A 25,958-nucleotide genomic window follows, 5' to 3' on the forward strand; every position below is an offset into this window, starting at 1 on the left:
TTCTCGCGGGCCTTCAAAGGGCGCTTGGGGCAGCGGGCTGGAGCTTCAGTCCGCCTCTGAGGGGCCTCCGGCGTCACCTGGTCGCCGCCAGGCCACCTGTTGCTCTCTGGGTCCCCCAGCTCCCGTCCCGCGTCCCAGGAGCAGGTGCCGGGACTGCGCGGACGCCGCAACTTGTGGCCCCAGCGGATTCAAGCCGCCAGCCACTGGCGCAGAGGAGGTATCGAGAGGGCACGCCGGCCGTCACATGGAGAGCGGCAACGGGACGCCCCTGGCTGGGGCGCTCGGGGCGGCGGCCGAATCCCCCCAGTGCCGGTTGCCGCCTGCGGGGGAGGGCGCGACGGGGCAGGCTGAGCCGGACCAAGCCGCCGAGGACGCGGCAGGAGGCAGCTGCGGCGGGAGCGGGAGCGGGGGCGGGCCACCGCGGGCTCTGCGGGCAATATACGTGCGCAGCGAGAGCTCCCAGGGTGGCGCCGTCGGCGGCCCCGAGGCCGGGGCGCTGCAGTGCCTGCTTAGGGCCTGCGAGGCTGAGGGCGCCCACCTCACCTCCGTGCCCTTCGGGGAGCTAGACTTCGGGGAGACGGCGGTGCTCGATGCCTTCTACGATGCAGGTGAGGGCGGGTGTCCCCTTTGTCCCCAACCTACTCCAGCTTTCTTTATCCTCCCACAAGCCATGGCACTCCCTCCCTGGGTCGCTCCCTTAGTTCTCCCCACCCCCATACTCCCGAATTTTGGACAAGACCACCAAGGTGCGGCGTGCCCTTTTACACATAAGCAAACAGAGGCCACTGGCATTTAGACCCCTTTATTCGTCAGTCTTTAAAAATATCTGACAACCCAAGAAACAGCCTGTAACCCATACGATGCTGAACATCCTCCCGCACACACACATCACCACTAACCACGACCCCAGTTCTCCAACTTTTCTCACTTCTGCATGACCCGTACTGGCAGGGGTCCCAGTGCAGGATTCATATTAGAATCACCTGGCGAGCTGTTAAAACTCTCCATGGCCACCTCAGGCCAGTGACATCGGCCCGGAAGCCTCAGGAGTGCTTAATGCTTCCCCAGTGATTTCACCTTGCAGCCAAGAGCTGGAATCAGTGTCTCACGAATGGCGTGGTTTTGCCTCTTCTTAGAAACACTCAGGTATTATTTTGCACATTTTAATTCCTGACCCCAACACGCGCTGACGGTGGGATGTATTCTACCACCACGTGACAGATATTTTATCCCGTAGTGCACAAGCATTCAGGGGTTCAAGGTCTCCATTGCTGGAGTGGGACACTAGGTCTCTAGGCTCATGATCCTAAGTGTGCCCTACCGATGCAGCCTTCAAATCAGTACTTACAGTTGGCAGAAATTTCTCCAGGTGTGGAATGAGTTCTTTTTCTATTTTTAATTTTTTTTTAAGTTGTAGGTGGACACAATACCTTTATTTTATTTATTTTGTGCGACGCTGAGGATTGAACTCAGTGCCTCACACGTGCTAGGCAAGTGCCCTACCACTGAGCTACAACTCCAGCCCTGACTTTCCATTTTTTAAAAATATTTTTACTTATAGATGGACACAATACCATTTATGTACGTATGTTTATGGTGCTGAGAATGCAACCCAGTGCCTTACACTGCTAGGCAAGTGCTTTACTACTGAGCTACAACCCTTTTTCTTATGATGCACCTTTGGTGACAAGGTTTTGGTATTTGGGTTACATTTATAAGCATTAGATGTGAGACAGTAGTTACCTGGGAATCCTCGTGCCTTAGTTTCTCCACTGGTTAAAATGGAGTAACATTGCCTACCTTAAACCTAAAAGCATATGAGAAGATAAGTGGGGAATTGCCTTCAAATGCTGGGTATGCAGTCCTGTCATAGTAGGTTAATTGTGTGTGGTGTTGGAGATGGAACCCAGGGCCTCATGCATGGTAGGCAAACACTCCACCACTGAGCTACACCCTCAGCCCAGGTAATTCTGTCTTTACTGGTGGCAACATGGATGTGGTTTTTTTGCAGAGCAAATCCTCCCCAACTGGAAGGGGGTGGGGTGTCAGGCTTGTTTAAACGTGTGGCAGTTATACCATTGAGGAAAGACTCTTGACATTTTTGACTGTACTGAGTATACCCTTCAGCACCACATCTTTTTGAGAAGTTGTTCAGAAGCCCATTTCACCTAGAACCACTCGGTTTTCTCCACTTCTGTTCATTTGGCTCCCAGGTTGATGTTTGAATAGACCCTTCTCTGAATGTCCCTTTTGCCATCAGGTGCAACTCTGTCCTCCTGCCTGCTGGTGTCAACTCTGAAAAATTTACATGCAGTGGCTTTACTTTTGTGGGGTTGTGTGTGTGTGTGTGTGTGTGTGTGTGTGTGTGTGTGTGTGTGTGTGTGTATGTATGTGTACACATGCATGTGTACCAGGTCTTCACCTGCTAGTAGGGTCCCTTCTAACAGGTTGGGTGTGAAGGCTCAGAGTTCAAATCTTGGGCTTTCAATTTCAGAGCTACCCAATAAGCACATCACCTTTGTTTGCTTGGGGTCCAGAGTCCCTTGAATTTTTGATTATTCCATGTACCTCTTTTGGTTAACCTTGTCCTGGTCTTGAATAAATCACTTCTCAATACCTTTTTATAATCAAATTATTTTCATAGGTTTAAAAAATGATAGAGAGCAACTGCAATAAGTGGGTTTATGAATTAAATAGATGACCTCCCTGCACCCACATCCTATCCTGGCTTCTTGATCTTCATGCACAGCTTTTTGACATTTCCACCAAAAGGATATAAATCTGCCACTTTGGCTATTGTGTAAAAAATCTTTAAAACACAATGAGCATTTGGGTTGCTTCTACCTAGAGGTTCCAGTTTGGTAACCTCTAACCACATGTGGCTGTTTACATTTAAATTAGTTAAAATGCAATAAAATAGAATAGTTCTTCAGTTGGACTAGTCACATTTCAAGTGCCTCATAGGCATGGGTGGCTCCTGTATGGGACAGCAAAGAGGTAATGTTTTTCTTGTTGCCAAAGGTTCCCTTAGAAAAGGCAGTTCTAGAAAAGAGGGGAGGGCAACTACTGAGCCATCCCAGGTGTGTTTTGAAGGATCACAGAAGTGACACTTAAGCACTTCCTATTTCTTGTTCTCATAGCAAGTCAAGGTTGGGTTTGATTTTTATCTTTCCATCTCCTTGTATTGTCATATGTGCTCCTGTGTGGATCTGAATCTGAAATTCTGTGTTACCTGTCTGGGTTGATTGAATGAACTGAAGAAAGTCACAGGCACCTTAGCAAGAACAAGTGGACACTGTTTGGAAAGAAAACTACCCAGCACCATGAGGAGCATGACCCACCCCATTGGCTTTTTAAAAATCGTGGCAGAATATACATAACATAATTTACCAGTTTAACTGTTTTTAAGTGTGTTCCAATGGCACGCTTAAATGCATTACTGCTGTTATGCAGTATCACTAATATCTATCTCCAGAACTTGTTTTAAGACTTTATTTTTCAGCCAGGCTTGGTGGCACATGTCTGTAATTCCAGTGGCTTGGGAGGCTGAGGCAAGAGGATCATGAGTTCAAAGCCAGCCTCAGCAACTTAGCGAGGCCCTAAGCAATTTAGTGAGACCCTGTCTCAAACAAACAGGGCTGGGGATGTGGCTCAGTGGTTAAGTGTCCCTGGGTTCAATCCCTGGTTAAAAAAAAAAAAAAAAAAAAAAAAAGAACACTCTGAGGTTCACAGTAAAATTGAGAGGGAAGTTCAGAGATTTCCCAGGTGCTTCTGCACTGCCTGCCCCATCAGCTTCTCCACTCTCAGCATCCTGCACCACAGTAGTACACATACACTGATAGGTCATCATCACCCCAAGTACTTAATTTGCATTAGATTTCACCCTTGGTGTGGTACGTTCTGTGTGATTGGAAAAATGCATGAAAATGTGTGTGCCATTATTATATTATGCAGAGTTATGAGAAAATCCTCTATGCATGTTCAATATTTTGGGTTTTATCATCCCAAATTGAAACTATGTACCCATTAAATAACTTCCATTTATCCAGTCTCCCCAACTCCTAGTAACGACCATTCTACTTTGTTTCTATGAATTTTTGCCTCCTTTAGATACTGCATATAAATGGAATCATACAATATTTGTCTTTTTGTGACTGATGTATTTCACTTAGCATGATATCTTCAGGGTTCATCCATGTTTTAGTTTGTATTAGAATTTAGTTCCTTTTTAAGGCCAAATAATAATGTCATAAGTATATACCACCTTGTCAATCCATTTATCCATCAATGAGCATTTGGGTTGCTTCTACCTTTGACTATTGTGAATAGTGCTGCTTTGAACATGGGTGTACATATATCCGTTTGAATCCCTACTTTTACTTTTTTTGGTATATACACAAGTGGACTCATTAGGGCGTATGATAATTCTGTGTTTAATTTTTTGAGGAACATCCCATTTACTTTTAGCAGAGCTAGTGGCCATCTCTTTGTATCCTTAGCTCCTAGAAAGATCAGATTTGTTTGAGTTATTTTAGCATCCATTTCAAAAGATCGGAGTCCTGAATTCTGCAAAACTATCAATTCAGGTGTCCATTGTCCAGTTACTTCCAGTGATGTCCCTCCTGTGCTTTTCTTTTTTTGCCGTGCTGGGGATTGAACCCAGGGCCTTGTGCTTGCAAGGCAAGCATTCTACCAACTGAGCTATATCCCCAGCCCCCTCCTCTCTTCCTAAGACAAACCCCTTCAGGATATGCCTTTGGTTTTGTTGCCTATCTTGCCACTTGACTAGAATCCCTAGTTATGACCTCAGTTCATGGAGTGTGTTTGGTCTATATTTTCCTGAGCAGCCTTCTCTACGTTTTTTCTACTTCAGACTGTCTTCCTCTTAGAGGCTTTCAGTGCTTGTGAACATATTAAAGACTGAGACATCTTGCAGTGAGGAACCCTATGTGATTGGGTTTCGTACTTTCCAGCCATTTTTGACCATAGAGACTATTTCCCCAGGATGCTATAATTGAATATACTTATTGTAGTAGCACATGTTAAAGTGTCTGGACTGGTAGAATTCAGTTTGTTATCTCCTGGGAACCCACCAAGTTATTGATGTAACTTTCCTCTCCAGTTACTTTGGTGGTTAATGACCAATCTAAGTGAGGTCCTCCACCTAGATATTAATTGGAAGCCTCCTTGAGTTAGCTATTAACTGCTCAAATAACAAAATCAGCCTTGTCCATAACTACCTGAGGCACAAGTAATCTTCCCATACCTATTGGATCTGACTTTGCCTTACTTCTCTCCTCTTGGAAGCTCATTTTATTTGTTTTTATTAAAAATTTTTTTTGGTACTGGGGATGTAACCCAGTCCTTTATTTTATTATTATTTTTTCAATTTTTGAGACAGCATCTCACTAAGTTGCTTAGGACCTCACTAAATTGCTGAGGCTGACTTTGAACTTGTGATCCTCCTTCCTAAGCTTCCCAAACCACTGGGGTTACAGGTGTGTACCACCTCACCTAAATTTATGGTGATTTTTTAAAAAGTTGTGAAGTATTACTGTTTATGATGGAATGTTTGCATTTTTTGAGCATAGGTACAAAGACCAAGACTAGGACTTTAATCTGCACAATAAACAGCATAGACTTTCCTCTATGCTGTTGCCCTTCTTTTCTGGCTGGCTTGTACAAGAGTCAGATGGGGAATAGAAATTGTGGTGGATACTTTCTATTGTCATGTATATCTAAAAAGAACAAATTAAAAAAAAAAGAAGTGATGGAGAGAGCTAGGTGACCACCAAAGATTTGTGCTGCTAAAGTGACTAGTACATTTCCCAGCTAGGGAGATGTACCACTGCTTCTGACCAATGGAATGTAAGTAGAAGTGATGTTTGTCACTTCCTGGCCAAAGTGTGGAATACCTAGTAGGCCTCCCCACATTCTCTCATCCCTTTTTGTGGTCTCCATGGTGGCCTTGGAGGCTTCATGTAGAAAGAAAATAGTGGTGGCACAAGATGGAAGGTGCTTAAATCCTTGAGTTGCCCTTTGAAGGGCATTTGTTGCAATGAGAACATCCATTTTGGATTTTGCATCAACAAGAGAGAAACTTTTTGTTTGTCAGTTTACTGAGATTTGGAGATTATTTGTTAGTGATGAGGTTGTGAAAATCTAGCCTAATTGCTAGAAAATTGTCTGCTAGGACATACTTTGTCAAGAGAGAGCCATGGATCATCACTGTTGATAATGTGTTCCAGTAGTAGGGCCCCCATACTGTGCTGCTATGGGCTAAGAAAATAAAAATGAGATACTTGAAGTATTAATAACAGCCATGTGAGGGGAGACATTTTATCTCCTTTCACAGTTTCATCAGTTTTGGAGGCTGGGTAAAAATTGCCTTTTGTATTAAATAATTCTGTAGTGACTGTTAGTTTTGAATCCAACAGTGATATTGGGCTTTCTATAAAAATAGAATATGTTACCAGGTGCAGTGGTGCATGCCTGTAATCCCAGCAGCCCAGGAGACTGAGGCAGGAGGATTGTGAGTTCAAAGCCAGCTTTAGCAACTTAGCGAGGCCCTAAGCAACTTAGTGAGACCTTAAATAAAATATAAAAAGGGATAGGGATGTGGCTCAGTGGTTAGGCACCCTAGGGTCAAATCCTGGTACAAAATATATATATATAATGTGTTATGGTTTAAAAGAAGAGTAGCTCTAGTTCTCTTTGTTGTCCTTCCTGTGAATTATGTCTAGCTTCTTCCTCTGTGGTCTTATTCCTGTAGAATGATAAACCAGGCAGCCCTCTGTTTCACCATATCCATTTTGTGTGTCATCTGTACATAGGAGACTGTCCAAATTGATTTCTAGCAGAATATAGGGATTACCAGAATATAGTGACAATAGTTAATTCAGACCTTGCCTTCTCTAAGGTAAGTAAACATGGATGAGTATAATATCAACCCAGGAGTTCACATTAGAAACCTAGGAGTTCTGGGTGCAGTGATTCATACCTGTAATCCAAGCAGCTGAGGAGACTGAGGCAGGAGGATAGCAAGTTCAAAGCCAGCCTCAGCAATTTAGCAAGGCCCTAAGCAACTTAGTGATCCTGTCTCAAAATAAAAAATTTAAAAATGGTCTGAATCCCCAGGACAATAAAAGAAAAACCCACAGAAACCTATTAGTAATGACCCTATCTTCTTCCCCATTGTCAAGTCTAGTTAATTATTTCCAAAATGGTTCTCAAATCTGCCCATTTCTCTTTGTACCAGGCTACTATCTTCTGTCATCCAAGTTTACTACCAACATCTTTGTAACTGGTCTCTCAAAGCTGGGCTAGTCTTTTTTGAGGGTGGGGGAGCGGGCAGGGATTGAACCCAGGGGCACTTAACTCCTGAGCCATATCCTTAGCCCTTTATATATTTTATTTAGAGAGAGTCTCACTGAGTTGCATAGAGCCTTGCTAAGTTGCTAAGGTTGGCTTCGAACTTGAGGCCTCCTGCCTTAGCCTCCCCAGCTGCTGGGATTACAAGTGTATGTCAGCACGTCTGGCTGCCAGCCCTTTTAAAAATTTTTGAGACAGGGTCTCAGAGTTGCTTATGCTGGCTTTGAACTTGAAATCCTCCTGCCTCAGCCTTCTGAGTGGCTGGGATTACAGGCACGTACCAGCATGTAGCCCTAGGCCAGTCTTCATTTTTTATTTTTTTGGAGTGGGGGGTACCAGGGATTTGAACTCAGCGGCACTCAACCACTGAGCCACATCCCCAGCCCTATTTTGTATTTTATTTAGAGACAGGGTCTCACAGAGTTGCTTAGCGTCTTGCTTTTGCTGAGGCTGGCTTTGAACTCATAATCCTCCTGCTTCAGCCTCCTGAACTGGTGGGATTGTCTGGCCATGAGCCAGCGTTGATGCTTTCAAATCCATGTTGTTTGCCTACAAGTCACTGTATCTAGGCCCCCTCCTGTATCCTGCAGTCTTCCTCTGGCCAGTAACTGTTCAGCATTCACAACTGAGTTCTTCAGGAAGCCTTCCCAGGCCCCTCTTCTTTTCCCTGCTAACTTTTGCATGCTGAGGGGTTCTTTCCTAGCAGATAACACAATTGCATGTAAATAATTACTGATTTAATGATTGATCTTCTGCCAGATAGCAAACTCTTCAATGAAATAGAGCCAGATGCAGTTCTCTTGGCTATTGTTTGAGTGATTACTGGGACTCTCTATCCATTTGCTTTTTTTTTTTTTTTTTTTCTTGGTACTGGGGATTGAACTCTGAGGTGCTTAATCACTGACCAAATCCCCAGCTCTTTTTATATTTTATTTTGAGACAGGGTCTCGCTAAGTTGCTTAGGGCCTTACTAAGTTGCCGAGGCTGGTGTTGAATCTGCGATCCTCCAGTCTCAACCTCCAGGGTTGCTAGGATTATAGATATGCCACCACACCTGGCTTATCCTTCTGCTTTTAGGAATAACTATCAGCAAACACAGATGACACTTGGTTTCTCCTGTTGAGATTAAGCAAACTTGCTGGGTGCCCTCAAAAGAAATTCAGAATATAGTTTCTGGCAATGACCATGTTGAAAATGGTGGCCAGGAAATAGGCATTCTGCACTTATGCCTTTATTAAGAATCAAGGTACATCATAATGCTGTTTCTGAACCTGAACCTTCCTCAGTAGTACATGTCTGATAGAAGAGACTAACAGAACTTAACACGTTGGAATGGAAACGCTGGCTTCATGTATGTGCTGGACATGCTGGTTCTTTTGTTTGTCCACATTTTCTATACCGTTATTTTCTATAATTCGAGTATGGTTTTATTTCAAACAAATATAGTAGGAATTATAACTCAGACACTTTCTTACTCTCTTCCTCCCTGCTCAAAGAGGTGACCTGGCATGCAGCAATAATTTCACTCCCAGGGACCAGGCTGCAAGAGCCCCATCCAGACCTCAGCTGTGTTCTGCCAGACCTGGCTACTGGCTGGACTGTGGGGGGCCTTCCTTTCCATGCTACTCGCACAACATTAAGCTGGGAACTTTCCTCAACTTTTAGTCATGTGGGTCAACTTTGATGATAGAAGCATTTTACCTGAAGTATTTAATTGATTCATTGCTGTTCACCTTTAGCACATTTTAGAATAGACATTTGTGGACTGGCCCACTACTTTATTAGCTATTATTTGTTACTAGGGCAAAAATGTATTGTTTTCAGCAGTCAACTTACATAGTTCAGGAATATAAACCATAAGCTTTTTTTAAAAAATATTTTTAGTAGTAGGTGGATACCTTTGTTTTATTTATTTTTATGTGTTGCTGAGGATTGAACCCAGTGCCTCATGTGTGCTCGGCAAGCCTCTACCACTGAGCTACAACCCCAGCTCTTTTTTGTTATTTAAAAGTCTTCTACATATCAGACTTAGAGATAGGTGATATTCAAATCCTAGTCAAATAATAGCAGGGGTAGGACTGAACTTCTACAGAGTAGGCTGGAAAAATTCGTGTTTCCCAATATTTTGTGCAGGTTTTGAGCTACTGGATGTAACAGGACTTGGCAGGAATGCCTGATAGTTGTTGGGGTTTGGTCGTTGATGGTTGTGGGTTGGGTGTTGGTTGCTGAGCAGAATGGAGTGGTGGAACTTTACAGAAAGTAGAGCTTATTTGGAAATCAGGATCTGCAGGAGGGAAGCCCAGGGGCCAGGCAGAATTGAACACAGAAGCGGAGGGAAGGAGAAGGTGGTGAGAAGTAGGAACATTTGATGTAGATAAGTTTTTCCCTCTTAAATTTTTTATTATGGAAAATTTCAAGCATGTATATTATCCAGCTTCAGCAATTATTAACATTCTGTCATTCTTTTCCTCTACCCATTCCCCACCCCTACTTAACTATTATACTTGTTTTAATGCAAAACGTATATACATTGAAATGCACAAATCTCATCTGACTTTGAAAAATGATTAACCATGTGTAACCCAAACCCCATAACAATATAGACTAGTTCTACCTTCCCAGAAAGTTCCCTCATGTCCTCTCTGACCCAATCCTTCCTTCACCCCCTTTGTTGACCTCAAGAGATGATTCATCTGCCGTCACTATAGATTAGATCTGCCTTTTGTAGAGTTTATATAACTAGATTCACAGTGTGTACTCACACAGCATACCTTGCTTCATTTGTTCAGCTTGGTGTTTTTGAGATTCATCCATATGATTGCAGGTATCATAGTTGGATTTTTTTAATGCCATGTATATTCCATGTAATAATAAACCACAATTGGTTTCAGTATTCTCCTATTTGGTGGCTATTTGGGTTACTTCCAAATAGCCACCAAATAGTTTGAAGCTATTACAAATAAAGCTGCTAGGAACATTTGTGTATAAGTTTTTTTTTTCTGGACTAATATTTTTATCTCTCTTTGGTAAATACCTAGGAGTGGAATGGTATAGGTATATATAGCAAACTCCAAACCCTTTATCTAAACTGGTTTACCATTTTGTATTCCTATCACCTATGTGTTCCAGTGGCTTCACATCCTCACCAACATTTTGTCTTATTGACCTTTTCAATTTTGGCCTTTCCAGTAGGGGAGGTAGAGATTTCTCATTATGGTTTTAATTGCCTTTCCCTGATGATTAATGATGTTGAGCATCTTTCCATGTACTTTTTTGACATGCAGATGTCTTCCTTTGTGAGGTGTCTACTCCAGTCACATACCCATCTAATTGGGTTGTCATCTTATTATTGAATTATGAGTTCATTATATTTTTAGATTTAAGTGCTTGGTCAGAAGTATATTTTGTGAGTATTTGCTCCTGGACTGTGGCTTGCTTATTCATCTACTCAGGGGTGACTTTTGACAAGCAGAAGTTTTTTTTTTTTGATGTAATCTAATCTCATTTAATATATTAATATTTTATGATTGCATGCTCTATCTTTTCTATGAAGTCTTCCAGGTGGTGGCTGTGCAGATAGTCCTCTGTGTTATTCTGAAAGCTTTATAATTTTATCTTTTACATTTACATCTGTGATTCATCTCAGATGAAGTTTGACACTGGAGACTTTTAATAAACCAATCGTGATACCTTGCTTCAAATGTAGTGTGGTCACATTATACTCCTACAGTTTATAAGAAAAGTTTCCAAAGTTTAGGGGTTGGAGATTACATTCTAACTCCATTCTTTGTCCTGGGCTAAATAATGGAGGTGAGAAAAAAGCATAAAATCCTACTTTGAATATGCTTCTTAATTTGTCTTTTTATTGCAGTATTATATGTGTGTGTGTATGTGTGTATATATGTATATGTATACATATGTATTTATAGTCTTGAGTGTACTTCTCTGGGTTTTCGCATAATGAACACATGTACCCAGTACCCAGATCAAGAAAGTGGATGTCAGGCTGGGATTGTGGCTGAGTGGTAGAGCACTTTCCTGATATGTGTGAGACACGGGGTTCGATCCTCAGCACCACATAAATAAATAAAATAAAGGTATTGTGTCTATCTACAACTAAAAAAATTTAAAAGAAGAAAGTGGATGCCAACAGCATCCTCGCATGTGATTGTTTCCATTTTCTAGCCCCACCCTGGTTAAGAGCAGCCACTATCCTGATTTTACATCAGCATGGGTTAGTATAGCCTGTTTCTGTACTTTGTATAAGTGGAGTAATAGAACTTGTACCATGTTAGTGTCTAGATCCTTTCATTCACTTATGTTCGTGGGATACCTCTATAATATCAATATAACAATAATTTGTTAATTGTCATTTTGTATAGCATTGTGTAAGAGGATGCCACAATTTATTTATGCTTTCTTTTTTAAGTGAACATTAGAATTGGCCCAGTTTGAGACTTATGAATGATACTGCTGCTATGAATATTCTAGTACTTGGTTCTTTTTATTTTTGGACAGCTTTATTGGGATGTAATCCAGTCACTTAAAGTGTATAGTTCAGTGGGTTTTAGTGTATTCAAAGTTCTGTAACCATTATCACTAAATTATTATTACCCTCCAAACAACAATCCATTCATGCAGGAACTACCTGGAGTTTCACAAAACTATATTAATCCCTTTCAAGGGCAGCAGCCACAATGACCTAACCACCTTGTACTGGACGCCCCCTCTTAAAAGTTTCACTATCTCATCACCACTGCACTGGAGAGCAGTCCTCTAGCATGTGAACCTTTGTGGGGACACACTGAAACCATATCTAAACCATAGCAGATGCTTAATTGGCCTCCAATGTATCCCATCAAACATTTTGTTATGAGCTGGAAGCAAAGACAATTTTGATGTTTAGAATGACTCTTAGATTGGCATTGGATTTCACAAGGCTAAAGCTTCAAAACTTGTTGGATGAGTTTGTTAAAATGTGTTTTCTATCTTAAGAATGAGACTCCTGTATCCAAAAGTGCTGCTACTTTCTCAGAAGTAAATAATTACTACAAAGCCTCAGGCTATTGAGGCATGCTTGATGCAAATCATAAATTCTGCATATGCACTGTCAGAGGACCACCTAAGAAAAAGGAAATTGGTACATGAAAAAAAATGTATAAGAAAACTGGAAGGGATAAGGACAAAGAATGATGGCCCCATATCCAACAATGAGTCACCGCTACCAAATGAACTCAGTTCCCACCACAGTTGGTGGGGACAGACATCAATGAGGAAACACAGGACATAGAATAGATGAAATCAGCATTCATGCAAAAGTCGGATTGCTTTGCGATGATCTTTAAGGAGCTGTTGATTTTATTAAGAATAAAAGGGTATTGTTGGAGAAGGAAATATAAAAGCAAGCCATGGGTCCTCTCATTTTGACTGACGTTTGTTTTAATGAGACAGAGAACAACTTAAATGCAAGGACCTTTTTCTACAATTTTGTCACTATAAAAGAAAAACTCAGTGGTATACTTTCCATGGTTTGCAGTGTGTGGTAGCAGTACATCAAACTCTGCTGGGCTCTAAAATTGCATGTATCTCAAAGGTGAGATAAAGAAGAGGTTGAAAGAAGAGGTTGTTATCTGCTGGTCATAAAATGTTTATAAGAAATATGTCTCAAAAATTTACCAAAAACATCAAATTGAAAAGCTTCTACACAGCAAATAAAACAATTGAGAGCATGAGGAGAAAGCCTTACAGAAAGGGAAGTCTTTGCCATCTACTCCTCAGATAGGTAATTAATATCCAGAATAGTTAAAGAACTCAAAAAACTTAACACCAAAAACCCCCAAATAATTTGATTAATAAATGTGCAGTATAACTAGAGAGACACTTCTCAAAAGAAGAAATACACATTGCTAATCAATATATTTAAAATATTCAACATCTCTAGCAATTGGAGAAATGCAAATCAGAACTACACTGAGATTTCATCTCATTCCAGTGACAGTGATCAAGAATACAAATGATAGTGTTGGCGAGGATGTGGGGGAAAAGGCACACTTATGCATTGTTGGTAGGACTACAAATTAGTACAACCACTCTGGAAAGCAGTATGGAGATTCCTCAAAAGTCTAAGAATGGAATTACCATATGACCAGCTACCCCACTCTTAAGTATATATCCAAAAGATCTAAAATTGGCATACTATAGACATGCAGCCACATCAGAGTTTATAGCAATTCACAAAGTCAAGCTATGTAACCAGCCAGGTACCTGTCAACAAACAAATGGATAAAGAAATTGTGCTCTATATACACAATGGAGATTTTCTTTTTATTATGCATAATTATATCTTATTAGTTATGCATAACAAATACTTTATATAACCATAATTGATTAAAAAATTTGCCAAAGAAACTCATTTCAAAGTGATCCTGTTATAAAATGGTTGAAGAAACCTGGATAGGACTCTTTGGGTAAAGATGAAAATATTGAGTTGGTGTGTTCAAAGGCTGCCGGGGAACCAAAGTTGGAACTGTGAGATATGACAGTATGGATGATATTGCTGTTATTTAAAGGAATGAGTGCAACCTAGCTTGCAGCATAATGTAGCTCATTTTTCCCATATTGTTGGGTGAAAGAGAAACCATGTTTGTGTGAAAGATAAAGCACCTGAAATCATGCTATACTGTGTTTTACAATTATTTTCACTGTGAGTGGTTTGAAATTAAGCCCACTAAGTTCTCTTACTTCAGTGAGTAAACGTAGTTTGCTTATATATGTCAGTGTCTCTTTTGGAAAAACTAGTGGTGGATACATCTTGATCACACTTGTATAGCTACAAAAATGATTTACTTTGGTTGTTCTTATAAAAAAAAAATAGACACTAGGAAGCAAAAGATGGACCAGATATAGTTTTCTGGTATTCCCACTCTTCCCCTCCTTCCTCCTAGTTAAGTGTCAGTAGTCAAAGTAACTATTACCCATCCATTGTGGAACTAGGTAAGGATGTGCTGACCTCCTGACACTGAATTGGCAGGTTGGCACCTTTTTACAAGATTAGAAAATGAGATTTAAATGATACATCACAGCATTTTTTCCATTAGCCTAACTTGAAAGTGTATTGGGAATGAGCAGCAATGGATAAAGTCAGATCTTTTTTGGTAATGGGGGTTGAACCCAGGGGTGCTTAACCCAATGAACCATATCCCCAACCCTTTTTCTATTTTATTTTGACACAAAGTCTTGTTAAGTTGCTGAGGCCTCATTAAGTTGCTGAGGCTGGCCTCAAACTTGGGGTCTTTCAGTCTCCCAAGTCATGATAAAGTCAGATCTAAATTATGGTATGAGTTAGTCAATTTATCTTCTGTCCAGTAAATTTGAAGTTTTTTAAAAGGGAGTTTTCAGATATCCAATGTTGTCATTAAGTTCAATCAGATTTTTTAGAGGTATCTTTGGTAGGAAATTTATTATAAAATCCAGCTCTTTACATTTAGACAAAAACCAAGTCTTGTTTATATTTTTTCTTTTATTCTGCTGGGAGGAAGATAGTCTTATGGATAAGCTGGAGTATACTTAAAGATTGGCATGAACCAGAATGATTACAGAACTACTCTGGTAAATCATTCACTATTGTATCATTTTGTTGACTAATGCTTTACTGCAGGGATCCAATACTTATAAACCACACTAAAAATTACAGTTTTACTTATAAAACATTTAACAAAAATTATATTCCAGATAGTGTTCAAAAGATTTTTTTGTTGGTTTCTGTTTTGTTTTTCACATGGTGCTGGGGTTTGAATCCAGGGACGCATGCATGCTAGGCAAGTGTTCTATATTGAGCCAACCCCAAGCCCCCCAAATTTGAATGAACTAAAATCCCATATATATTTGATCTTATTTTATATTAACATGTTTTGAGATGATTATAATTGATAAATTGTTTGAGGGCTGCTTCAATGTAAAATTTAAACACCGTTTCTGCTAAGTGTACTTTTTACTGGAACCTTGACTTTTTGCAGTTCCCTGTGGAATATCACTTTTTAAAGTGTGTTAAGCCATGATAGATAGGGATGTGTTCGTGTCTGCCTCATGATCAAGGAAGCTGGGTTATGCTATGCAGGCTTCTTCCCCAAGGCTGGACTGTATCACTGGGAACTAACTGGAAGGTAATGACTGCTAGGAGCGTAGGGTATATTTGGGAATGAAAATCTGAACTTTATCTCTTCCTTTTTGTCTGTGATCTCTTCACCTAAGATTTAGTCTGATATATTTGCTGTCTTCCTTCTAGGTGGCTTGATTTTAGAAAGTGAGCCAGGATAGCAATAAGCTTATCTGGGCACTGGGGAAAGTAGGACTTGGGGTCATAAAAGGTGAGTTTGAGTCCTGTCCTGGCTGAGTGACCTTGAGCAAGTCTGTTAACCTGTTTGCATTTAATTTGCCCACCTGCAAAGTGAAGCCAGTATTTGCCTCTCAGGGTGCTTCTGAAATTCACCTGAGGTGTTTGGAAGGGTTTGGTAAATGACAGACTATGTGACCATTGTGACCATTAAAGGTTGGAGAAAATTGGTAGTCTTTTTAGGAATACAAACCTCGAGGCTTCATATATGATAAAAAAAAATTCCAGGCCACTGTTTTGTCACAGTTAGCATTCATAAATCCACTGTTAAATTAGTGTCTTAGAAGTTCTAAACGCAAGCCAATTGAATATCGTCTGGATATAAATTCCTCAAAGTAAATTCAGTGCTACTAGCATGTGTGACAAATGTCAGGCAAAAAATTTCAGTGTTGAGTTTGAGACAGTTTTCCTATTGAATGTGAATTGCTCTGAATTTTTATTTTAAGTAGCAGCATTGATCTGTCTTATTTTAATTGGCACTGGAAAGTCACTAACCCTGGGTGGAGCCACAGAAGGACTTCTGGAGGAAGTGAGGTCAGTGTACAGGTCCCAGCATAGAATGTTGAGAAGGCACAAAAGGGAAGAATTTTTGTGTTGCCAGATAAAAACTTTATCTATTTGGCTAAAAGTTACTCCACCAAGCTCCTGACTGCCTACAAGTCTACATGACTCGGGGCTTCTGTCCTTCAACTGTGCACTCTGCTCCTCCCTACCACTTTCCTTTGTTTTCTTCAATTTGTTTACTTTATTAACTAGAGATAGCAATCACTGTGGCCTTGGAATTGGTATCTATGTTGCCACTTTAAAATAGCATCAGTATGAAACTCTTCATTTTTAATTTTGAGTAGGTAATGGAGTCCAGGGAACAATCATATAGTCAGAATGTCTAATTTACTCAGCTGCAGTGTTATTTTTGACTCTGAGCAAACCTCTGTGGGGAGCAGACTTATCCATTTGAGATAAATTAGCTGAACTGGCTTGTCAAGTGTTTCCTCAGCATATAAATTTGTCCTATCATTAGCAACAACCTCTAAAGGGTGAATTTGAATGTGATTGTCTCCTGTTTAAAACTTCTCCTGATTATTTAAAAAATACCTTTGGGTGAGACATTGATACTATGACTATTTTTTTTCTTTGAGTTCTCATCTTTTAGCAATGCATCCTAAAATATTTGGGAGTAAAATGATATGGTGTCTGGTATTTGCTTCAAATAATGTGGAAGGGGATGGTATGGATTGGCAGTGTAGTTAAAACAAAGCTTATGAGATGATAATTGTTGAGGGTGAGAGACGTGTGGGTTTTGTACTCTTCTGTCAACTTTTATATATATTTGTAGTTCTCTATAATGAAAATAATTACCATCTGTTTTCTGCTGCCTCAAGGTAAAGTCCAGCCCTCTTAACATGCTCTTAAGACCCCTTTGCCAGTTGGTACTTGCTAACCCTTTCAGATTCATCTCATAGGGTATTCTGGCCAGGAAATTAACACTCACACCCTGACTTGCCTCTGACCTTTTGCACTTGCTTCTCTTCCTACAACATTCTTTCCAGGGCTGGGGATATAGATCAGCTGGTAGAGTGCTTGCTTTGCATGCACAAGGCCCCGGGTTCAATCCCCAGCACCACAAAAAAATATATATATATATTCTTTCCATTACCCCATTCAGCCCTGATTTACCTGCCTCACTCTTACAGATCCTTTGACTGCAGACAATTTCACTTCCTCCAGGCTTTCTCTGACTGCCTCTATACAAAGATGGTTTGGTACTCTCCTGGGAGTTTGTCACTGTATCCCTCACTTTAGCCCTTCTCACAGTAGCTCCTTCCAGTTCCCTGCATAGTATTGAAGTGTCAATTAGTGACACTTGGCCTCAGGTCTCCCAGCGTCTCTGCAGAACCTGTGGAGCCTGGTGCTGATGTGGCTTCTTTCTACCTGCCTTCTTGTTTCCTCACACCCACATACTTGATACCCACAACTCACCTCTGTTCTGTTATACCAGAATTTTCATTGACTTCCTATAAGTCACAGTAAGTGAGCAGAAATTTGGACACTATATTTCCGTATTTCTGGTGCATGTAGTGGGGAAGCTCCCATCAAATTTGGAGCTCTTACATCTTCTTAAAAATTATAAATTTTGTAATGGGGTCCAATACTACTAAGAAAATTTAAATATGTTTGTGATTGATGCAATAAGTTGCTCTTTTTGAATAGTTTCTATGACAGGACACAACTTTATGGGGTATTTTATATTGTCAAGTTGATAATGGATATGTGAGCCAGGAGCTATGGCACAGAAATGTTTTATTGTAGCCTCTGGAAATAGAAAAAGAAAAATGAATAAAATCTCTGTAGACAAGATGGAAAAGAAATTGTGATCTAATTGTCATACAGTGGAAAGCTGTACAGAAGTGACAATATAGGAACTGGAGCTAGACACACAAGTTGGTTGAATCGCATCAAAAATAGCAAGTTGGGGGGCATGAGGGGAAAAATGGAATTACTTTAGGTTAGGTAAAGGGGAGTGAAGGGAGAAGAAAGGGTATGGGGGTAGGAAGGATAGTAGAGTGAAACAGACATTATTACCTCATGTACATATATGACTGCATGACTGATGTGATCCTACAATATGTACAATCAGAAAAATGAGAAATTATGTTCCATTTATGATCTATCAAAATGAATAAATGCATTCTATTGTCATGTATAACTAATTAGAACAAATAAAAATATTAATTTAAAAAATGGCAAGTCAGGGCTGGGGGTATAGCTTGCCTACCATACGCAAGGTCCTGGGTTCGATCCTCAACACCACACACATACAAAATAAAATGAACACCTATCCTGAAATAACTTAAACCTTTTTTAAAAAAGATTACTTTAAAAAATAGCAAGTCAAAGAATATATATAATGTGCTATTTATATAAAATTCAAAGACATGCAAAAATGAATAATACATTGTTTAGGAATTCATAAATATAATGTGCCCATACATGTCTATACATATTGTCTTAGCCTGTTCAGACTGCTATAACTGAATACCATAGGCTGAGTGGCCTATAAACAACAGAAATTTATTTCTCACAATTCTTGTAGGCTGGGAAGTCTAAGATCAAGGTATCAGCAAAATCACTGTCTCATGAGGGTCCACTTGCTGGTTCATAGCCTGGGTCTTCTCACTGTGTTCTCACATGCTGAAAGGGGCAAGTTATCTCTCTGGGGCCTCTTATAAGAACATTAATCCCATTAATGAGGGTTTTTCCCAAAGGCACCATCTCCAAATACTATCACATTGGGGATTAGATTACAACACACAAATTTTTGAGGGGGACACAAGCATTCAGTCAATAGTATGCACAAGCACATATGTGCAGGGAAATGATAAACACAGAAATGAGGATAGAGATTTCCTCTGAGCAAGAGGGAAGAGATGCAATTAGGGAGGGGTATGTGTAAGTGACTTGGGCTTACATGGTTTTCATTATACTATATGCTTCATAAATATGCTAATTATATTTGTATATATATTTCATTAGAACAACATTAAAAATCATCAGCAAATTCTGAGACTGTATTCCTATTTCTTTAAGAAAGGAAGAGGGTTTTGTGTTGTTTTAAAAAAAAATCTTTCTGCTTTCCTTCCACAGTTCATGGGGTAAGTGTAATTAAATTGTTCCCCACCTCTACCTAAGAGGCTGATGGTAGAAGTACAAATTGCCATAACTCTGTGTTACTGATCAATAGCAAGTAGACTAAGTAGACAGATCATCTCTCCTCCCACCCGCATCCCTCTCGTTCATCTCAGATGTTGCGGTTGTGGACATGAGTGACATCTCCAGGCAGCCTTCCCTCTTCTACCATCTTGGAGTCCGTGAAAGCTTTGACATGGCCAATAATGTGATCCTGTACCATGACACCGATGCTGACACAGCTCTGTCATTGAAGGTAAAGAACATTGCTCACCTTCCTCTGAATACTTCATTTTGGGAGAGCACAATTTTATGTCAAGCTGAAATGTAACCATAGCACAGGAATTATATGTGAGAAAAGTAATAAAAATTGCTTGTGCAATACCTTTCTTCCTACCACTGGTTCTACCTCACACAGATAAATTTGACTGCTGTGTGAGCATCTCTGCTACATTATGCTTTTGCAGGCAACCTGAGCACTTCCAGGTTCATTAGAGAAAAAGCAAAAACTATTCATTTCCATTGACAAACACACCACTCTGAATCCCTTTGTAGGCAATTTGATCTAAATTTGCATGTTATAAAAATTAGTTCTTGACCTGGATAATGATAGGGAGTTATTTAACAGTTACCAAAATGAGCAGAAAATTTTACCATAGTCTTAATCAGCATTTAATTTGTTATTGTACTCCAATCTGAAAGCAGCAAAACTGAAAACAGGTGTATTCCTATACAACTCAGTAATATTGAGAATTTCTGAAATGTTTTTTGGCAATTTTGACACAAACATTTTTGGATAATGTACAACATTTAAAAATGCTTATTTGTAAAATATAAATGCCTAATTGCTAATATTGTTGAATTTCTTAGAAAATCCTGGTCTATGTTAAATCATTTAAAAAATAATAGTTTGTTTACAGCAGTGTTTCTCAACCTTGATTGCACTTTAGAATCACCCAGAGAGCTTGTAAATATCCCAAGAGCCAGGCCACACCCCAACCAATCACACAATCTCTGGGGCGTGCCAGCACAGGCGTGGGGCTTTGTAAACCTCCCAGATGTGCAATCAGGTATGAGAACTAGTGTTTTAGAGACTGGCCTTCAGAGGCATCCTTTTTAAGTGTCCCAACTCCTCAGCACTAAAAATCACTAATATGTAACAGGACAATTTTATGCCGTACTTGGGTGGTTTGTGTGTGTGCATGCGCACGCGCGTGTTGCGATTTAATATTAACCATTTTTTTTCTGGGTTCTGTAGAGGGTTGAGATTATTTCCTGATAGAAACACCACCTGCTTCAGATGTGTAATCTGTATGTGTTAAACCTCACATACACTTCACATAGATATGTGCTCTGTAATTATAGCACAGTACTGTATTTAAAGAAGTTATTTGTATGATAGTGAAACAAAGAAACTTTTATCAATGTGCTTTACATTGTAGAATAGTCTCCCAAAGGCTATAAGCAATCTAAATAACTTTAGAGATTTAGATATTGACTGCTACTTGTACTGGTTTTTCACTGTGCTTAGAAGTATTTAGAACACTTAGAATTTAGGAAATATGAAAGTATCGATTATTAATCTATATTTTCATGGGAAACATGAAGTTTTAACATATTTTTTCCTAATTGAATGCATTTTTCCTCAACTCTACCTTAGCAAAGCTTTGTGGAAAGTTCTATAATCTAGATAATTTAAAAATTATTATACAGGGCTAGAGATTGAAAATTTTTAATTTTTAACAAATAGGACAAATATTTTCTAAAATGTAAATGGGGAGTTAATCAGTTAATCTAATACCAAAGAAAGCAATCAAAAATAGAAATCTTGGACTGGGGATGTGGCTCAGTGACACAACACTTACCTAGCACATGTGAGGCCCTGGGTTTGACCTCCATCACTGAAAAAAAAAAAATTCTCTGATTATGTAATACATGTTTTACAGGGCAGCTATTTGATTATGTTTTCTCTTGCAGAAATGTTGGTTTCCAGTGTATGAATGATACACTCAAGGTCTGCATAACCATCCTGTTGTTAACTGGCTAAAATTGTTGTCTTTGAATTGGAACCTGCCTAGACAGTTCTAGTAGGGTGTCAGGGGTACTTCCAGCAGCACCCTTTCTGTAGGAAGGATGACCATGGTGCTTCTGCAGCCTTTGCATTGATCCATTCAAACCCCAGGATGGCACAGTGCTTCCTAAGTACTTTCTTACTGTCACTGTCATTCTTCTTTGGGAAGGCGGGATGCAGGACACTCAGTGCTCAAAGTTGAGTCTCAGAATATCTTTTGTTGGGGCTGGGGCTGTAGCTCAGTGGCAGAGCATTTGCCTAGCACATGTGAGGCACTGGGTTCCATCCTTAGCACCAAATAAAAATAAACAAAGACATGCTCTTCATCTACAATTATAAAAATTTTTTAAAAAATATTTTGGGCAAAAGTATTGTCACTGCTTTGAGAAAATCACAAAATCATCATAAGCAGAAATGCCCCCTGGTAATTCCAAAGCTAAACAGTTATGATTAGTTTTCCTTAGAATGTGAATTGTAAAATTATCAGAGGTTCATCCTATTTGAAGCTTTCAAATGGGGGTTCAAATGATTCTTTTTATTCTAAAAATTGTTTTAGTTGTTGATGGACCTTCATTTTAGTCATTTCTTTATATGCGGTGCTAAGAATTGAACCCAGTGCCTCACACATGCAAGGCAAGCACTCTACCACTGAGCCACAACCCCAGCCCTATCAAACAATTAATTCTTGTTTTAGAGTGGGCACTCAAAGATGTGGGGAATACTGACTAATGCTTATGAAAATTAACTGTTTAGAAAAACTGTGTTCATCTTTTGTTTTTCTTTTCAGGATATGGTAACTCAAAAAAACACAGTAAGTATTACATTTTCAAATTTTTAGCCTCATAAGTATAAATTTGTAAAATGCTTGCCTGAAAGATCTCACATGTAGCAAGTTGATTTCTAATGCCTGTTCATTGTTTCTAAGGAGGTCATTTGAAAACTATCCCTCAACCCACCAGTTAGCTTAGGCCCCACTTGGCCATTGAAAATGTGGGACAGAAGGGAAGATCAGGCATGCTCTTCATTATGTCCTAGGGTTTTGAGCTTGGAACCACCTGGGTCTCCTTCTGAGCTGGACCTGTATTCCCATGGACCACCAAGAGTCTTTTTGCTGGAGTCAGTACCTTCCATACTTCCTCACCAAAGTTTCTTTGATGATGGAGGAATGTGAGCTTGTACCCAGTTAATAAGGGGATCAAGCCTGAAGTTCCCTGCCACAAGCTGAAAAGAAGTGGGATGAAATTCCACTTCCTTCTACCCCTTCCTGTTCCTTTTATTATGTACTGGAATTTCCTGATTCAGTTTATAAGTTCCTGTGATTACCTAGTCTTATTGCCATGTAGGTTTAGATAGTATAATGAAACCACCATCCTAAAAATATTTGAATAAGATCATATCCTCAGAAATTGTGCCAGAGTTAACCTATACCATTGAATGTACCCCCAAGCTTCCAATTCCCCCAGATCTGTGGTGGTGTGGTTTGAGAAACCATGACCTAGACTCTAAACAGGGCCTTGATCCCTATCCTTTGGATCTCAGCATCCCTCCCATTAGCACATCCAGAAGGGAAGGGTCTCCCAACACTTTTCCTGTTCTAGTTGGAGTTCCTAGAGGGACCCAAGAAAAGGACCCAGGAAGTGAAGCTCTCCCCAGGTTGCCCTATGCAGGGGAATAGGAGCTTTGCAAGACTTTACCCCTCACAGAAGGCCCTTAGCAGCTATGGGAAGGGGGGCTCCCCAGGACTCCACCTGACAAAGATCCCCACCTGAAGGGGAAACTTTGACCCTCCTTCTCTACCAGAGGATGAAGTTCTAGAAACAAAGCAAGTGAGGTAGTTCAGTTACCACTGGAACATGGATTTACAAGCTGGTTTGTAAAACAAGGCAAGGGGGTGGTTTCAAGTTCCTTTTGGAAAAGGAACAGGACAATGTGTCATTTTGTTTTGTTCCATTGACGTACTGATATTTTTCCATTTATGGGAGAGTCTGTCCTATTCTTTCCAGATCTTGATTTTTCATATTACCTCCTTCATGGAGAAATGGGGGGAAAATCAAAGGAGATTGGGCCTGAGATCCAGGAGGTGCAGTTGAAATAGCATCCTTGTCTCTAAGTCACATTGGGCAGTTGTTCCACCCTTGTCTGGGTCATATCAGTAAAATGGGAAATGTTGACCTCTGTCCTTTTGTTTGTGGATGCCTTCCAGCATTCAACATCTGTGGTTCCATATTTATTGCACAAGCAAAAGTTGTAACTTGGATTTAATGCAAGAAATTCCTATGAAACACTTATTCCTTAAAACAAAAAGAGCTACATGAAGGCAAGGAGCTTTCTTTTTTCATTCCTGGCTGTTGGGTATATCTGCACTTAGGGAAAAATATTTTTTTAAATTTGATTTAGAGGCAGGGTCTTGCTGAGTTTCTTAGGGTCTCAGTAAGATGCTGAGGCTGGCTTTGAACTTGTAGTCCTCCTGCCTCAGCCTCCTGAGCTGCTGGCATTATAGGTGTGTGCCACCGTGCCTGGCACACACAAAGTGAAAGCACTTTGAAATATTTTTGTCCTCTAGAAGACTTAGTATTATAATAAATGCTAGGTAGTGTTATAATTCTAGTGTTACAACACTATGTAGTGAATTTAGTTATAATCCCACTATGTATTCTCCTTCTGGCACATTCTCCCTCCTAAACACCCAGTAATTCCTTTAACATTCATAGTAATTTTAAGCATACCTTGACACCACTCTTCCTAGGTGTTTTGATTGTTAGGAATTAATTTATTCTAAGGATTTGGTAACTGACATCTCTGTATTACATTATCTTGTTATCATACTTAGAAGGTATGAAATATTAGAGCATTCAGAAGAATTTTATTTTTTAAAATTTTTTAATTGGGGGCTTGGGGTAGCTCAGTGGTAGCTCAGTGGTAGAGCTCAGTGGTAGAGCACTTACCTAGCACATGTGAGGCACTGGGTTCAATCCTCAGCACCACATAAAAAATAAAAGTATTGTGTCCATCTACAACTAAAAGAAATTTAAAATAAATATTTTTAATTGGCACATAGTAATTGTACACTTCATGGGGTGTAGTGTGACATTTCAATACATGTATACAATGTGTAATGAACAGATCGGGGTAACCTCACACATCATTTCTTTGTGTTGAGAACATTCAAAAATCCTCTGTACTACCTATTTTGAAATATTCAATTAATAGTTGTCAACTATAGATACCTACTGTGCTATAGAACATTGGAAGTTATTCCTTCCATCCTGCTTCATTCCCTATACTCTACCCGTCCACTAAAGCTCCATTCGTCCCTTCCTCACACCCTTCCTGAGCTCTGGTAACCACTCTTCAGAAGAATTTTAAACAGGGACCTGAGATAACTTGAAGACTAGAAAACAGTACCAAAGAGTAAATGCTGAAGGGATGTAAACCTTGGGAGATACCGTTAATGGTCATCCTTAAATGTTATCCTTTTTATGAAAGTAAGGAGATGGTTATTTTTTCCGCTCCAGATGGAGTGGAAATAGGGCAAACAGAAAAATGGTTTGGATCAGCAGAATGAACAGCTTGCAGTTAATGGTGATTAAACATTAAAACAGAATGTCAAAGTAAATTGGGTGACTTTTAAGGAGCGTGTGCTTAGTTGTCCCTTGCATGTGGATCGGGGTAATGCTAGAATTGGAGGGCCTGGGTTTTATGACCCCAGACTTTTCTAGAGACAATCTGATAGAATTGTTGGTGATCATTTTGGAAAGATTTTGATAAAACACACATAAATACAATGTAGCCAGACTGAACTTTAAACTTCTGTCAGTCGGGAATACAGCTTAAATGCCACACCCTGAACATGTAGTCAGATGTTTGAAGTGATTTGGGAATATATGAAAACCAAGGTGTTTTGAGATCTATCTTCAGGAATTTATTTGTTGGTTCTAGAATTGTGCCTGATGCCACATTAAATTCATCTTTATTCGGCAGAGGAATGGGCATATTCATTTCCATTTCTAGAAGTAGTTGCTTGGCAGAGATAGAAAGGCTAGGAAGCTGCTCTCAGCTTCAGGCTGGCCCACCCACAGCCATTCTGTGTGCCTTTGCTCTTGGGAAACATGACATCACCTTTTGTGCTCACTTCTTTTTCAAATGATGCCCATGTTCTTGTGTACCAGGTTTTGTTTTTAAAAAACTGCTTTACTTAGGTATAACTTGCATACCTACAAATTCACCTGTTTTAAGCACACATATTTCAATGACTTTTAATAAAGTATGTAGTTGCACAGCCATTACCATAATCCAGTTTTGGAGCATTTCCATTACCTCCAATAATCCCTTATTGAAGACCCCCTTGTTCCTAACCCCAAACCCAAGCAACTGCTAATCTGCTTTGTATCTTATAGATTTGCCTTTTCAGGGCTTTTCATGTGACTGGAACCATAC

At 39.9% G+C, this 25,958-nt stretch overlaps 1 protein-coding gene across 3 annotated transcripts in view; it reads left to right on the forward strand.

Annotated features, from left to right (window-relative positions):
- The window catches only part of MAP3K15 (mitogen-activated protein kinase kinase kinase 15), a 121,379-nt gene continuing 95,421 nt past the window's right edge, over positions 1-25,958 (forward strand). The window contains exons 1-3 of one of the 3 annotated variants that reach the window (XM_079122814.1): positions 1-608; positions 19,567-19,706; positions 22,309-22,332. In XM_079122814.1, coding sequence (XP_078978940.1) covers positions 245-608; positions 19,567-19,706; positions 22,309-22,332 — 528 coding nt within the window. In that variant the 5' untranslated portion in view covers positions 1-244. The remainder of the gene's footprint in view (positions 609-19,566; positions 19,707-22,308; positions 22,333-25,958) is intronic. The other 2 variants (XM_079122815.1, XM_079122816.1) reach the window with 2 other exon arrangements.

Source organism: Sciurus vulgaris (assembly GCF_902686455.1).
Source record: "Sciurus vulgaris genome assembly, chromosome: X".
In the NCBI taxonomy this organism is placed as follows: Eukaryota; Metazoa; Chordata; class Mammalia; order Rodentia; family Sciuridae; genus Sciurus; species Sciurus vulgaris.